Genomic DNA, 14397 nt, shown 5'->3' on the forward strand with positions numbered 1-14397 from the left:
CATCAAGAGTGTCATCAGGCCGGCAATGACGTATGCCTCCACAGTGTGGGGGTATGCGGCAGAAACCTACCTGAGACAGCTTCAGGCCACAGAAAAAAACTTCTGCGGATGGCCATATATGCTCCCTGGTTTGTACGTAATAGTCAAATTTACAGGGACCTGGAGTGGGAGCCACTGAGAGACTTCCTGCAACGGAAAGCTGCCTCGACCTTTGAAAAGGCCGAAAACCACCCGCTTGCTGAGCTACGGAATGCCGTAGATTACTCACCAGAGGATGCCGGGCTCAGGAAAAAGAGGTCCAGGCACCAGATGGCCCAACAGGGCAATAGGTAAAGCAGTTAACTGCAAGCGCTGTAAGTGTGAAACATAGTTAAAATAGTGTGATAGAAGTAGTGTTGTGTAGTGCTTGTGTTAAATTAGTAAGCTGCCTGCAGATAGCTAGTATGGGCAGCGTAAAGGCATACGGATGTCAGAGCTGAACCATTCTTACAGAAGACCGCAAGTTTCAAAGGACAACTCCCGAAAACGTGAAGTCAAAAACGGGGTTTTTAGTTGGTAGAAATCCAACACTACCCAGTGTTACGGGGCACTGGGTGTCTTCGGGAAGATTTTTATCCTCCAGCCGCCGCCGGGCAAATAAAAAAAAACTTTAAATTGGAGTCGAAATCTTTTTATGTTGGACAACGTAGATCTAGAAACATGGCGTAATGTGCAATGGTTTCAACATGATGGCGCTCCTCCGCATAATTTTTCCCAAGTGCGGAATCACCTGGACGTAACATTTCCTGGGGCTTGGATTGGACGAAACGGTCCTATTTTATGGCCACCTCGATCACCGGATCTTTCACCTTTGGATTTCTTTTGGTGTGGAGCCGTAAAAAACACAGTTTACACATAAAATATTCCAATTGAAATGTACTTAAAGAAGCTGTTGTTAGAGCACTTGCAAATATTGATGGTCGGCCCCCACGAAAAGCAACTTATTCAGTTTTAAAGCGTTTCAATGTTTGTATTGATAATAACGGTGAGCTTTTTGAAAATGCTCTACAATAAGTTTCTAGAGTTAAATTTTAATTATTACTGGTATAATTTGATTTATATTGCCCCCTGCAACAAACAAGTTGATAGCGTCAACGGCCTTATCGTTTATTTGAAAAAAAGTATGTCCCCCCTAAATATTATCATGCGTATTACATAATATACTATGAAGGCTTATTCACTAAGATTTGGGTCTTTTATTACAGGTTGCTGCTGCCAAAATCCCGCCATCTAAGCTGCAGAAAAGAAACGACTCCTGCATGTTTCCACACGATAAACATCCACTACAAGCAAATGATATGCAAGAAAAGATCGATCAAAAGAGTACTCTGATGCCAATACCTGATGTTAATATAAATGCAAGTGCCTTACATGTGAAAATGCCTTTTCTATCAGATTCGGTCAAATAGATGAAAAATAAATTGTTTAATAAAATTGTCTTTCATTTTATAAAAGTAGAATTTGCAGAGTACCTCTCTTAACCAAGTTCAGGTGGCAAATACAGATTTTTGTTTGTACCAGGACAGCAGCATGTTGAAGGAGAGAGCAAGCGAATATCAGGAGCAGATACATTTTTAGCGTCAGGGTTACCTTATTTTGAATGTGGGTGTAGCAAGTCTCTAATAGAAAAGATCTGATGGCAAAAACAGATTTTCGCTTGTACCAGGGCAGCAGCATGTTGAAGGAGATAGCGAGCGAAAGTCAGGAGCAGATACTTTTTTAGCGTTAGCGTTCCCTTATTTCGAATTTGGATGTAGCAAGTGCCTAATAGAAAATTTCTGATGGCAAATGCAGATTTTCGTCTGTACCAGAGCAGCAGTTTTGATTTATAAAACAATCAAGGCATTTAAAGTGACAATTTTTATGTCTTGTGACAGTATACGTCGTTTATGGACAATGTATAACGTGATAATCACGTCAATAAGACTTAATGAAATTGGTGACCTGGAGTCTTTGTTCGTGATTATTACCAACGGTTCTGGCTGCGCTTTCACATCCCACATTCATTATCAATTAATTGGTTATTCGGATTAAAATAATCGGATAGTCTTCTACCCAATTCGCTCATTCTTCCCATGCTTTTTAAAGTTTTATTCCACATGGAAGATTATTTCGGTTCGTGTCCATTTTCTTAGCCCTTGCTTTTGCGTTTCTTGACCAAATTCACTTATAACTTCGGAAATATTCGATGGAATAGCTTTTGCAGCCAGCACAGAACGTGATACTCACATGAAATAACGCGATACTGTTTCCTTTTTCGACGGTTGAATTTTTGAATAAATAAATCATTAGAAGGAAATTAAAACGCAAAGTTCGATACGCATAAATTCGAGTTGTAGCATCCCTAAAATGCAACGTTAAGCGATCTTTAACCGGGGGGTTGGCGTTTATTAGCTCAGAGCTGATGAAGTCGTGGCATCGTAACTTATCGCCAGCAATGATTTCCACCCCGTTACCCCAAATGTGGGGGGTGCGAACCACGAAACCGTGGCTAAAGTGCGCCGGCTACGATAGTCACGGGTGTCATTCGTGGATATGGGGTTTAATTTTGAATGCGACGAAATTGATGGGGTCCGATTTCTCAATTTAACTTTAAATCTTATCATCTGGAAGGCGATTGTTTCACTCCGGCTAAGAAACGGGAGCAGTCAATAATGAAAACGAACTGTGAGTGAAATTGCATTCTATTTTACTCATTGAAGACGATGAAAAATTGGCCAACGTCTTCTGATGGAAGATGATAGACTTACATAAAAACCTCAATAAATTTGCGTAAATTTTTGGAAGATATTCACAGTACAGACTACAGAGTCTGATTACAACTTTGTTGTTAGGAATAGTTCAATGCTTCACTAAACAGCCAGTGTGCTGGGACGAAAACAAAGTGAAAAAGAAACTAATGGGTTTTTCGGGTTTTTAGGCCGTCGTTGGGTAGAATTGCTTCTTGACGTTTCGCAAGCACGAGTGGCTTGCATCTTCAGAAGTGGTTTGCTTGAAAACTGTTCTGATCAGACCAGAACACCTGTGTAGCCTAAATGATCAAAACTGGCTTGAGGTATACAGTATGGACGCATCTAACCTGAATGCATTTATGAACTCTTTTAAAAATTTATTCAATCAAATTCAAATATGAAACAAACATGTAAGTATAGATTAGACACCCTATTAACTTTGTCCAGACAAGACGTAGCATACAAAGAAATGTATAACAAAGAAAACAAGACCTATGATAGTCTATTAGCTAAGGCACGGGCAAATCGTTATGAAAATAGAACTAAAAACTCGGATAATAAATCAAAATGCATGTGGTCTATTTGCAAAGAAATAACGGGGAAAGACGCGATCGTTGATGTAAAGGTGGAAGGAGAGCCTGAACATATTGCTAATAAGTACATTGACTTTTTACTTTCCATTGTGCCTAATTTATTGAGTGAATTGAGTCAAATCCCTTTTAATTGTAGTATTAGTGATAATGTAAGCTCCATGTTCCTAAGCCCTGTAACACCCAGCAAAGTTAGAAAAATTGCGGAAAAGTTAAAAAACAAAAACAGTAGCGGAATTGATGAAATTCCGGCAAGCATAATTAAGATAGCGGCTAGAGAACTGCAAAACATTCTGTGCTATATCATAAATAATTCTTTTCGATTTGGGATATTTCCTGAAAATTTAAAAATTGCTTTAATTAAACCCTTACATAAAAAAGGAGACCCTGAAGTCCTGGACAATTATAAGCCAATAAGTTTACTACCAGGCTTCTCGAAAATATTTGAGGTGGCAATGAGTACCAGATTAGTAAATTTCCTAAATGAATGTAACATATTTATTAATTGTCAACACGGGTTTTTAAAAGGAAAATTAACTCAAACCGCAATAATTGAGTTTGTGAAATCTATCCTAATGCACCTGGAAAGTGGAGAAGTAGTACTAGGAATGCTCCTGGATTTGTCTAAAGCTCTAAGTCTAAAGTCTATGATTGTCTGGATAGGGAACTGCTCTTAGGATAAGCGAATAAATATAGTATAAGAGGAAATGTAAAACTCTGGCTTATCATAGTTAGACGATAGAACGTAGGTTGTAATGGTTACAAGAAAAGGGAAAGATGGGAGATCGAAGATGTTGTCAAGTAGCATAGGAATAGCCCAAGGAAGTATATAGGGTCCGATTCTTTTTATACTGTTTGTAAATGGTCTACACCTTTTGATGAATACTTCTAGCCAGCATATGGTAAAACACGCCCCAAATTTAATCATTGGATGCAAAAATCTGCAAGAGCTAACTTTAAAGGCCGAGAAATTCTTTAATTTAGTTGCAGACTGGTTCATATCAAATAAACTTATTCTAAATAAAGATAAAACGATTGTACTGCTGTTTCGAACAAAACCAAGATGTTCATTGATGTGAATGCCAAATTTTTAGGTATTAACATCAATGAACATCTTGGTTTTTCAGTCCATATAAATAATTTAAGGAAAAAACTAAACTCAATTTGTTATGGCATTAGGGTTGTTAGTAAGTACATGAACGGAAACTCACTTAGGATATTATACTTTGCGAATTTTCAATCGGTCCTTGAATATGGTATTATATTTTTGGAGAAATACTGTATGATCCCGCGTATTTTTGTTAATCAGAAAAGAATACTTAGGATTATAAAGAAAATGAGTTAGTTGCAAAGTTGTAGATCGGTCTTTAAGAACTTCAAGATAATGACGATTTATGGTGTATATATATATGAATGTCTAATGTTCTTCTTTAGAAACAAAAGCTTTTTTGACATTAGACAAAACACGAGTATAACACCAGAGCATTGGATATCGGTTGTATGGCAGATAGGCTTTCGCTCACGGAAAGGTGTCCCCAGTACATGTGCATAAAATTGTTTAATTGTCTCCCAGCAAGAATAAAAGATATTTCTTCACAAAAATTGTTCAACACGGAAAAATCTGGTAATAGGTTTGGAACCCTATAGTTTAAGAGAGTTTTGTCCCGATGTGTGAAACTGTGTGCCATTTTTCACGCCATTTCATTTTGTGTTCTGCTAAAATTCTGCCCATGATTCGAAGTAAAGCAATATAATTATTATTATTATTTTTATTTTTAATACAGATAACAGAAATAGAGTTATAAGGAGTTTTTATTAAAATGGTTTTTTTATACCAAAGCGTACATTCAAAATAATTACTTTGCGTAATGGTTCAGTGTTTAAAATTTTTGAGTTCTCGCGTGGGAACCTTTCATCAGGCGACGGAATTATGAAAATGGCTTCAAGTATTGTGGAAAGTGTACGAGCCACCGTGTATATATTTTTCTGCTAATATGTTTTGAAACACTCCATAAACCCCTTTTTGACTGTTTTGATAAGCAGCCTTCATTATATCGCTACATTTCCTGTGAATTACACACTACAGGCAAATTACTTTGTAATTTTAACCATTCACGATTGCCACTTTTAAGCGCATTACACGTGTGTGCGTTTAAATCCATGTTCTGGGTCTAGGAGATTCGGCAAATGGATCGATGCAGCAGCACCATGGAAACAGATTTTCCACTAGGCAGCACATCCAGGGAAAAAGCAAAATTTCATTTTGTTGTTCAAGCATTCGGAACGAATTTGATTTGAACCCGCCCCATCCTCTGCGAAAGCTAAGTCATAATTAATTGGTTGTAATACATTCCACTGTTTTCCACTTTTGTCCAATTTGAACGTTTCAGGCTCTATTGATTTGGTCGCATTAATTAATAGCAATATGGGACTCAGTGTATGTCTTCTCAACTGAAACAAGCCCATTAGAATCATCGTAAAAGGCACTAAATGCCGGTTAGGTCATCGCAGCAATTTTCCTATAGAGTTTTAAATAGGTTCAAAATCCGTAGGTTAGTACAATTTAGAAAAAATTGCTCCCATTACACACTTTAAGCCAGTTGAAGTTATTAAATTGGCCTACAACTTTGCCTAGTAAAGATGAACCGCAAGTTTTCATGGGTGTTTTTGCCAATTTTCCAGTTTCTCACCATCGAATCGCTAAACAATTCGGGCAAGTCCTACTACTTTAAAGGAATAGGAAATAACGAGTTTAGTGTGCATAATCGAATCCACTTTTTGAACCACAACATTACTGATTTGGATGCTAACCCACATCCGCCGCAAAATATTCAAAATGTTAGAAAGGACACTAAAGAAAGTCCGAAGAAGGTAAGTGTAGCTAGCTTTGTGCGAATTTGTCATTTTCAAGGACTGGATTAATTCGAAAGAAAAAGGTATTTTCAATTATGCTAGTAAAAATGTATAGTCTCGACTGATGAAATACACAATTTTCAAATCACGGATTTATTTGTAAGAAAATCGGAAGAATCTGACTATACTGCCAACGCAAATTTGCAAATCAAACGCTTTTGAGTTAAAATGTCCCTTGTTATACTTTTATTTCAATTCCCGCAAAAATTGCAAGCATTTTCTATGTATCTATTTCTGAATCCCCTTGTATCTTTTGTCGAATAACGGCGTTTGAGTTTTATTTCAAGATTTTTTTAAATTGTTATAGCAATCTAGTACAGTATACTAATAAGCCATTTGTCTTTAACTTAATCTACTACATTAAACAACACAAAGCACACACATCCTTTGATAGCCACTCTATCTGTATTACTGCAGTACATCGGTTTGACATGTGCTCTCTCACAAATTCTGCCCTCTACACCAGTTCGAATGGTTTAGTTCTTTTGAGTCTTCTCTGTATTTCCGCATTATCCAGGAGCTTGAGTGCCTGATAATTCACGTGCTGAGGGAGTCGCTGTTCATGATTCTGTACATACTTTTTGATGAGGTTAACTACTGTTACTACACCCAAGTCTTTATGTAGATTTGCATTTCTTATATACCAAGGTGAATCAACGATACTACGAAGTACTTTATTCTGCGGAAGCGCTGGATGATGTTTCTATTGCTCTGTTTGTTGCAGCCCCAAAGTTGCACACCATAAGTCCACACTGGCTTCAAGACTTGATTATATAACAATAGCTTGTTATTATACACTGTGAGAGCTGAGTTTCTACCCAATAGCCAGTACAGCTTTCTGTACTTCAGTTTCAGTTCTTCCTGTTTCTTCTTGACGTGTGGTTTCCATCTGAATTTTGTATCGAGGGTTATGCCTGGATATTTAAGTGTATTCCCATATGAAGGGTCCAGGCAAAAAAGGGGGAAAGTCAAAAATAGTTAATTTTCAGGAAATCGATTTCTAATTTTAAAACCGTATAACTAATTAATTTATTAATTAGCACTGGATCTCTTTTGAATGGATTTAATTTGTTATAGGTGTTTAAGATTACACTGCAGAAATTATTAATGACATTTTAATTACAATTTTTTTAAACGCAAAAAAATTACGATTACAAATCAATTAAAATTACAAAAGACATTACGGATTGTATCGAACAAGAAAGGGGAATGTCATAGATTTCCACTGAAATTTTGCAATATTTTGATTTTTTTTTACCAAAATCAGAAGCAAAATAGCAAAGGTTATGAAATTAAATTTTACTAAATTGCAGATTTGTTTATTAATTATTAAATATACAGAATATGCTCAGACTGATTTTTGCTGAGCTTTTGTGAAGGTAGCCTTGCTTTTGACATTTTTGATATGTGGCAATGCAGAAAAATATTTTCTAGCTGTTGTTTTGAGACAGAATTTTATTATTCTCTGTAGGTCAGTGAATTGGGCCAGTGTAATAGGCAGCGGTCCTGCAAATAGATAGAACATCCTTAATATCGTAAAATAATATTATGTGCGTAGTTACCTTTGTATAACTGGCCAGGTAATTTAAACTCATTGCTTGCCAAAATATTGATAAGCATCCCTTTTTTGCTTCGGTTCAATCAAAACAGCAGTTTTCCAAATGTCATTCCAAGTTAATTAATGGTAGACAAGTCTAGGATATTCTTTGACGACTTTTAGTTCACGTATGGGCCGTACTTTCATTGGACACTTATGTTTGTAAAGAAGTGTAGAAACATACGTGGTCCAGAATTAAAAAAAAATCAATTAAAAGTGACTTCCATAACATCAAAAGGATTTGCTTTAACTCTTGCAGCTCAAAAAACTTCAAAAACTGCAGCCACAAGAGCGCCAGCAATAATAACGAACATTTATGACGTTCCCCCTTCTTAGCATGTGGCGCGCGGACTCTCCTCCTTTTTAGTGAGTACAGCATAATTTTAATTATCGATATCTGGTGACTTTTCCTTTTTTTTTGTCTGTGTGCTGTTACTTGATAATAAGAACTATCATGTGTTTAAAATGAACTGAACTGCTCCAAATGAACCAAAATTGACGTTCCCCCTTCTTAGCCTGTACCCTTCATATGGTACAATCTTGTTATTCGTGTATACGGGTTTGTAGTCTATTCGTTTGTTGGTGAAGTCGATATGGACCGATTTCTTTTCATTTAATTTGATGTGCCATTTTAGGGTCCAACGTTGAACCTTATCTACAGCTGCTTGGAGTTTTTCAGTAGATTGCATATGCACAGACAGCAATATTGCTGTCGCCTATTGCTAGGATTGCAGTGTCATCAGCGAATGTAGCAACAACATTTTGATCAGCAACAGTAGCTTGACGTAATTCTTCTTCAACCCCACTCACACTAACATCATCAGAGCCCACTGGCAAATCCGATGTGTATAGTAGATAAAGTGTTACATAGCCTCTAAGCAATACACAGCCTTGCAGAACCCCTGCTTGAATTTCTTTTAGATCAGAGTAAGCATTACTATCTGACTCTGAAGTACCTCTCAGTTACGTAAGATTTCAATATTTGTCAGCATTGAACCGGAAGCAACTTTTCAAGTTTATGGATCAAGCCTTCGTGCCAGACTTTATCGAAAGCCTGTGCAACATCAAAAACTTTCTTCTCTTCTAGCGAATTTTTTATAGTATTAACGATTCTATGGACAGGATCATTTGTACTTGATATCGATATTGGTTTTTTCTATAATTATTTTATATAGCTTCTCATATGATCTGACCTCATATATCATGATTGGTGGGGGCTTTAGCACTTTTTTAGTTTTTGTTTCGTTGTTTCTTGGAGGAGTGGCATCTGACGAAGTATTCATTGGGCGTTTTTTGGTGTAATATTCATCTTCACATGGCTGAGCTATTGCTTTCGATGTTCGATGGTGATGCCGATTGTCCAATGCTCGCCGCAACGAAATGAATATATTCGTAGCCTTTGGTGGTAAGCATTTTTTTACCAGACTTGTTTTGTCTTTACCAGTCTGTTCTCTTTCCAATTCTTTTTTCTCAAGGCTTTAATTCTAGCTGGTGGATTTTACCTTGTAGAGATTTATTGATTGCAAGGGTTTGCTGCAATATCTCCCACAAATATAATTCATTTTCGGTTTTTAATTGCTGCTGTGTAAGTGCAACTTTATTTGCTATTGTTGCCATCTTCCGATGGTTTTTGCTGACCTTTATATCGTTTTGTTGGTATTTGTCACACGATTGCTTGACGGCATTGACCGCAATACCACCTCATATGTGGATATGTGGAATGGTATTTAATGCCTCTAACTGTAAACACCACTATCACCGCGACCAGAACACGTCTACTCACATCAACAGCTGTATGTATACTCAAGCAATACTTTCAGGAATTTGAGAAGGAAAGTTTGCAAGAAAATCGTTTCAAATTCTTTTCATCAAGTTCACTTATAAATTATTTAAAATAAAGTGCCACATTTATTGCTAAAATTATATTAGTTTCTTGGCAATATTTCGGCCTATGTTCAAACTGATCGTCGACATATTCATGCCCTCTTTCGTATCAATTTTTCTCGTTTATTGTTATATTCGGTTTAAAACGTCTTCGCTAATTTACTTCGGTTTCAATTTTTATTCAAGTTTGGTTGAAATCGGTTTTTGCAAGCCTTAAGTAACCTACGGCAATTAAAGCTTGCAATAATACGATTTAAATTTTTTTACGCGAAAATTATTAATTGTCCGAAGTTGAGAAGTACGATTGTTGAGAAAACTCAAGAGAGCCACTGCTGACCAAAAAAAAAATATAATTCTATAGAAGCATTCTGCAAAATTATGACGTTAATACATATTAATAATAAATTTCTAGTTTGTTTCATCGAAAAAGAATGCCAGCAATCATCATCTAAATTTTTGCAGAGTACTTTTGATACCACCCTGAGTTTCATAGTTTGTCGATTTTTTAATTTCCCAGTTAAAATGCTCTAAATGCTACAAAACTAATGCATTTTTGCAGATTCAATTGAAACAATTTTTCTTGGACGACGAGTGGAACTATGTACCGAAGCAAACCAACAAAACAAACATTCCAGTTTTCATTAAAAAATTCTACGAGCAAAGACTAAAAGAACCGAATAACACAGACACTGTGAGAATCTTGTTTAATTTGCACAGAAATTCTTCGAACACAATTATCAAATTCGATTTAAGCAGCCTGAAAATCGAAAATGAAAACGTTACGGATGCCGAGATGTATTTCTACTGGCCCCTGGAAAACACTTCAAGGTATTTTAAATCCAAAATATAGGATTGATTGATGTTAAAGTCGACAATTTTTGAGAAATATTAGCTAACAGTTGTTTTATAATTACATAACCGATCTTTTTGAAATTCCGAAAATGCGCTCGAGTGATCTGTTGACATTTTACATCTTCAGTTAACTAACTTGAGTTGTGGTTTTACTTAATGGTCCATCGAGTTCAATTAAATCCAAATTTGTTCGGATTGGTCGGTTCATTGTTGCTAACACTTTATTTGTAACTTGAGGCTGATAACAAATATTTTTTTTACGTTTTACTTGATCACTCATTTCCTGCTTCCGTCTTAAAGCCCTTTTTTATCGTTTCTTCTTATTTTTCAAAGCCCTTTGCAGCTTTTGAAGAACGTGCCATCAATTCCGTTTTAAGTTTTTTCGTGGGTAATATTTTACAGATGTAGAACTTGTATATGTTAGATCTTAGAAAGAGTTGGATCTTCTTTACTTCCCTCGCGGTCATTCCATACATCATTGTTTCCAAAATATACTCTCGTTTAATTTAACGCTTTCTTACACTTTAGTATCGATTTTCTGTTATCAACTGGAAAAAGCACTTATTTTCAAATAAGATCTTCAAATCTTAGATCTGAACGATCTCAATAAAAGTAGAAAGTGTTGGACCTTCTTTACTTCCCTCACGGTCATTCCAACAGTCATTGTTTCCAAAACATACTCTTGTTTAATTTAACGCCTTCTTACACTTTAGTATCGATTTTCTGTTAACAACTGGAAAAAGCATCTATTTTCAAATAAGATCTTCAAATCTTTGATCTGAACGATCTTGCTAAAAGTAACAGGATTTGTAATTTTCTTATTGATTCTGCATTGCAAATGTTGGAAACCTTCCAAAAACCAGAAGCCCAGAAAATCTGCTTCTTTGGATGCTTTCATTAAACGGGGCGTGGCATTGAAGAACTAATATGAAAATTACGGTCATAAAGAAGACAAAACTGAAGCGTTGTTTCCACATTATATTCTATAGATTTTTCTGATGGTAGTCTACTTTTCCATATTTGTGCAGTTAAAATTTGGAACGTTTTGTACGCTAATTTAAATGTTTTCTAGTATTTACAAAACTTCTGTTGTACTGCGATTGTATCAGTTTGAAAGCCAGTTTAGCAATGACCTGAACGAATCGATTTTAGTGGAAAATCCTGACGTTCACAAACTGTTCAATGTGATTTACATCTCCAAGGCCCAAAAGGGCTGGCAGGTAAGTTGAACTTACCCTCCGTGTTAAAAACGCTTAACATAAAATTTGCGACACTTATAAATAGAAGTGGTTTGGAAGGCTGCATTGAAAAATGACAATTTAAAAGAAGATTATCTCAAAAATGTTCAGAGTGATTATACATTTCTTTTGTTGAAAAGTCTCCTACATATCGACGTCTATTTTTCTTATTCTTCCCTAGAGAAAATTTCTAGACTAAATCACAGTGATTTTTCGACTTCTACGCGATTATACCGAGCACTCTTATATTTGCTGCCAATAATATTTTTAATAAATGTGGGTAATTTTCTTATATTTTTTCTATTGTTTTGTGCTCGCTTCTTCCATTCACATAAATATAGACCTTATTCTTCATTATTATTTCATTCAACATTATTTCTCGGCTTATTAACCAAATCAAATAAAAATATGCTTTTTGATTAGAACATTTCATATTGAATATAATTAAAAAATCTTAGATACTTTTAACATGCCTAGTCCGGTCTGGAAAGCCCAAATTTTACAGAAATAACTTGCGCTCTGTTCTGTCTTGATTTGCAATAACAAACAAACAATCAGTGTAGAAGTTTTCTAAAAACTATTTAATGTTTTACATTTCATTGGCATTAATGGAGGAATATTTACTCATGCATCATTCCTGGTTGAACTAATTCCATGAACTTTCGCAGCTTATTCATAAATCACTAATGCCTGAGCAGAGCTGTTCTTGAAAACTACTTGAATGGTTTATTTTATTGATCAGCTGCAGCATTATTTACAGGATTTTTCTGGACCATCCGCGCCCAAATGATTTTAAGACAAGAAAAACTTGCAACGTTAATATATTATTTTCCTCCTAGACTTTCAAAATTAAGAAACCGATTGAAAACTGGATTAGTGGCGAAGACAACTTAGGACTGTTGCTCACCATCTCCAGCTATGACGACAACAAGCTTATCTCCATATTTAACGATACGAACGAGGGTGTTTTTAAAACGTTTGCTGTCCTAAACATTCGCAGGAATCGTACGTGGTTAATCCAAAAGAAAAGTTCCACTCCTTTAAGCAACAGTTTTCCAGAAACACTCAGTCCAAGCACAACTAACCACAGAGCTGCTAACCAAACAGCGCCAGTGAAGAGCAACACAGCCTGTTCAAAAAAGCCCTGGAAATTGGATTTTCAACAATTGCAGTGGGATTCGTTTATTTTGTATCCGGAAAATGGATTTATGGCCTATCAGTGCTCGGGAAGATGTCACTTGGAGGATAATCGCAAACAGAACAATCACGCTAAGTTGAAGCAGTTTGTCAATGGAGTGCGAGAAAAGGTTTGTTGCGTTCCAAATGAGTACAGCTCGCTTCCCATTATGTATCTGGATCGTTCTGGAAATGTGGTTTTGAAGAGCTACGATCAGGTAGTCGTTGAGAGTTGTGGATGTAGATAATATTGTTTTAAGACACTTTGAAACAGGTATTTTTTGTCAGTACTTTGGAAACCAAGAGCTATTTTAATGTGTTTCGTATCGTTTCGATTTGCTTGTTGTATACTTTTATAGTTTTTTATGTATGATATATTTTACATAATTTGATATTAAACAGGTTCTTTATAAATGAGTTTGTTTGTTGTTTTGTTCATATTCAGTTTGCCTATTCCCAAGACACTTTAGGCGTTTATTTAGTAAAAGTTTGCCAATTTTCAGAAAAGTAAATGGGTTTTATTTTCACACAATTTTTCTGTTTTGTTTGTTTAGAACTTGTTATTCCTCGTTCAGCATTTTTCACTGGAATATATTCTTTATTATTTCCGCATTTTTATGCTGCAACTGCAAGTTTTGGACTAATAATGATGCTTTTCCTTCACTCACTTCAATAGTTGCATTTTACAGGGAGACTCTTCAGTAAATACTACACGCTATTTTTTTTTGGAAAAGAAGAAACTTTGCCGATTTAAAGATAAACTATTACGACTGGGTGATTATTACTTTAGATAACGTGCTTATTTCAGATGGTTTTTTAAAATTAATTTACATTTTTTGAGTTTTTTGCTTAAATACTTTGGCAATAGGAAGTAATTTAGTTTGTTTTTTATTTTCATTTTTTCATGTGCTATTATGTTTTTTAGTGCATTTGAGGGGCAGTTTCTTGTTCGTAACACCTTCAGTAATGAACTGTAATTTTTATAGTTGATAAAAGCTTAGTGATAGTTGACTGTTCATGTTTGCAAAAGCGATTACTTCGAGTTTTGTTAAAATATTATTAAATGATCGGATTTCTGTTGCTAACTGGGAAATTATCATTTCGATGAAGAAAATACAGTAAATTTTTTCAATTAATTTTTGAGCTGTTTTAATAAATCCTATCGACTGCGCCAAATTTATGTCTTCATGTGCATGCTTTTTCTTTTAAAAACAAGTGTCTTGGAACGCGGATTTTATTACAAGCAGTACTTCAGAACAGTACAGGGTGACCTGTACTTAACTGATATTATTTGCTTCAAAAATCAGGTACTGAATGCGTATATTTTAAAATAATTTCCAATTATACAGAGCGGATCAGAAACTTTGCAGCGCAGA

General features: G+C 35.5%; 1 protein-coding gene across 1 annotated transcript; it reads left to right on the top strand.

The window, feature by feature from the left end:
* The first annotated feature begins 5916 nt into the window (after positions 1 to 5916).
* Positions 5917 to 13435, top strand: LOC109545076 (derriere protein). The gene is made up of 5 exons (XM_048670775.1): positions 5917 to 6232; positions 10315 to 10583; positions 11680 to 11827; positions 12685 to 12850; positions 12905 to 13435. Exons 1-5 carry the CDS (start codon positions 6002 to 6004, stop codon positions 13267 to 13269), a joined length of 1179 nt encoding a protein of 392 aa, XP_048526732.1. The 5' UTR covers positions 5917 to 6001; the 3' UTR covers positions 13270 to 13435.
* Positions 13436 to 14397: the final 962 nt, after the last annotated feature.

This window comes from Dendroctonus ponderosae, unplaced genomic scaffold (assembly GCF_020466585.1).
Source record: "Dendroctonus ponderosae isolate FM_Combo_2020 unplaced genomic scaffold, Dpon_F_20191213v2 Dpon_F_20191213_1, whole genome shotgun sequence".
Classification (NCBI taxonomy): domain Eukaryota; kingdom Metazoa; phylum Arthropoda; class Insecta; order Coleoptera; family Curculionidae; genus Dendroctonus; species Dendroctonus ponderosae.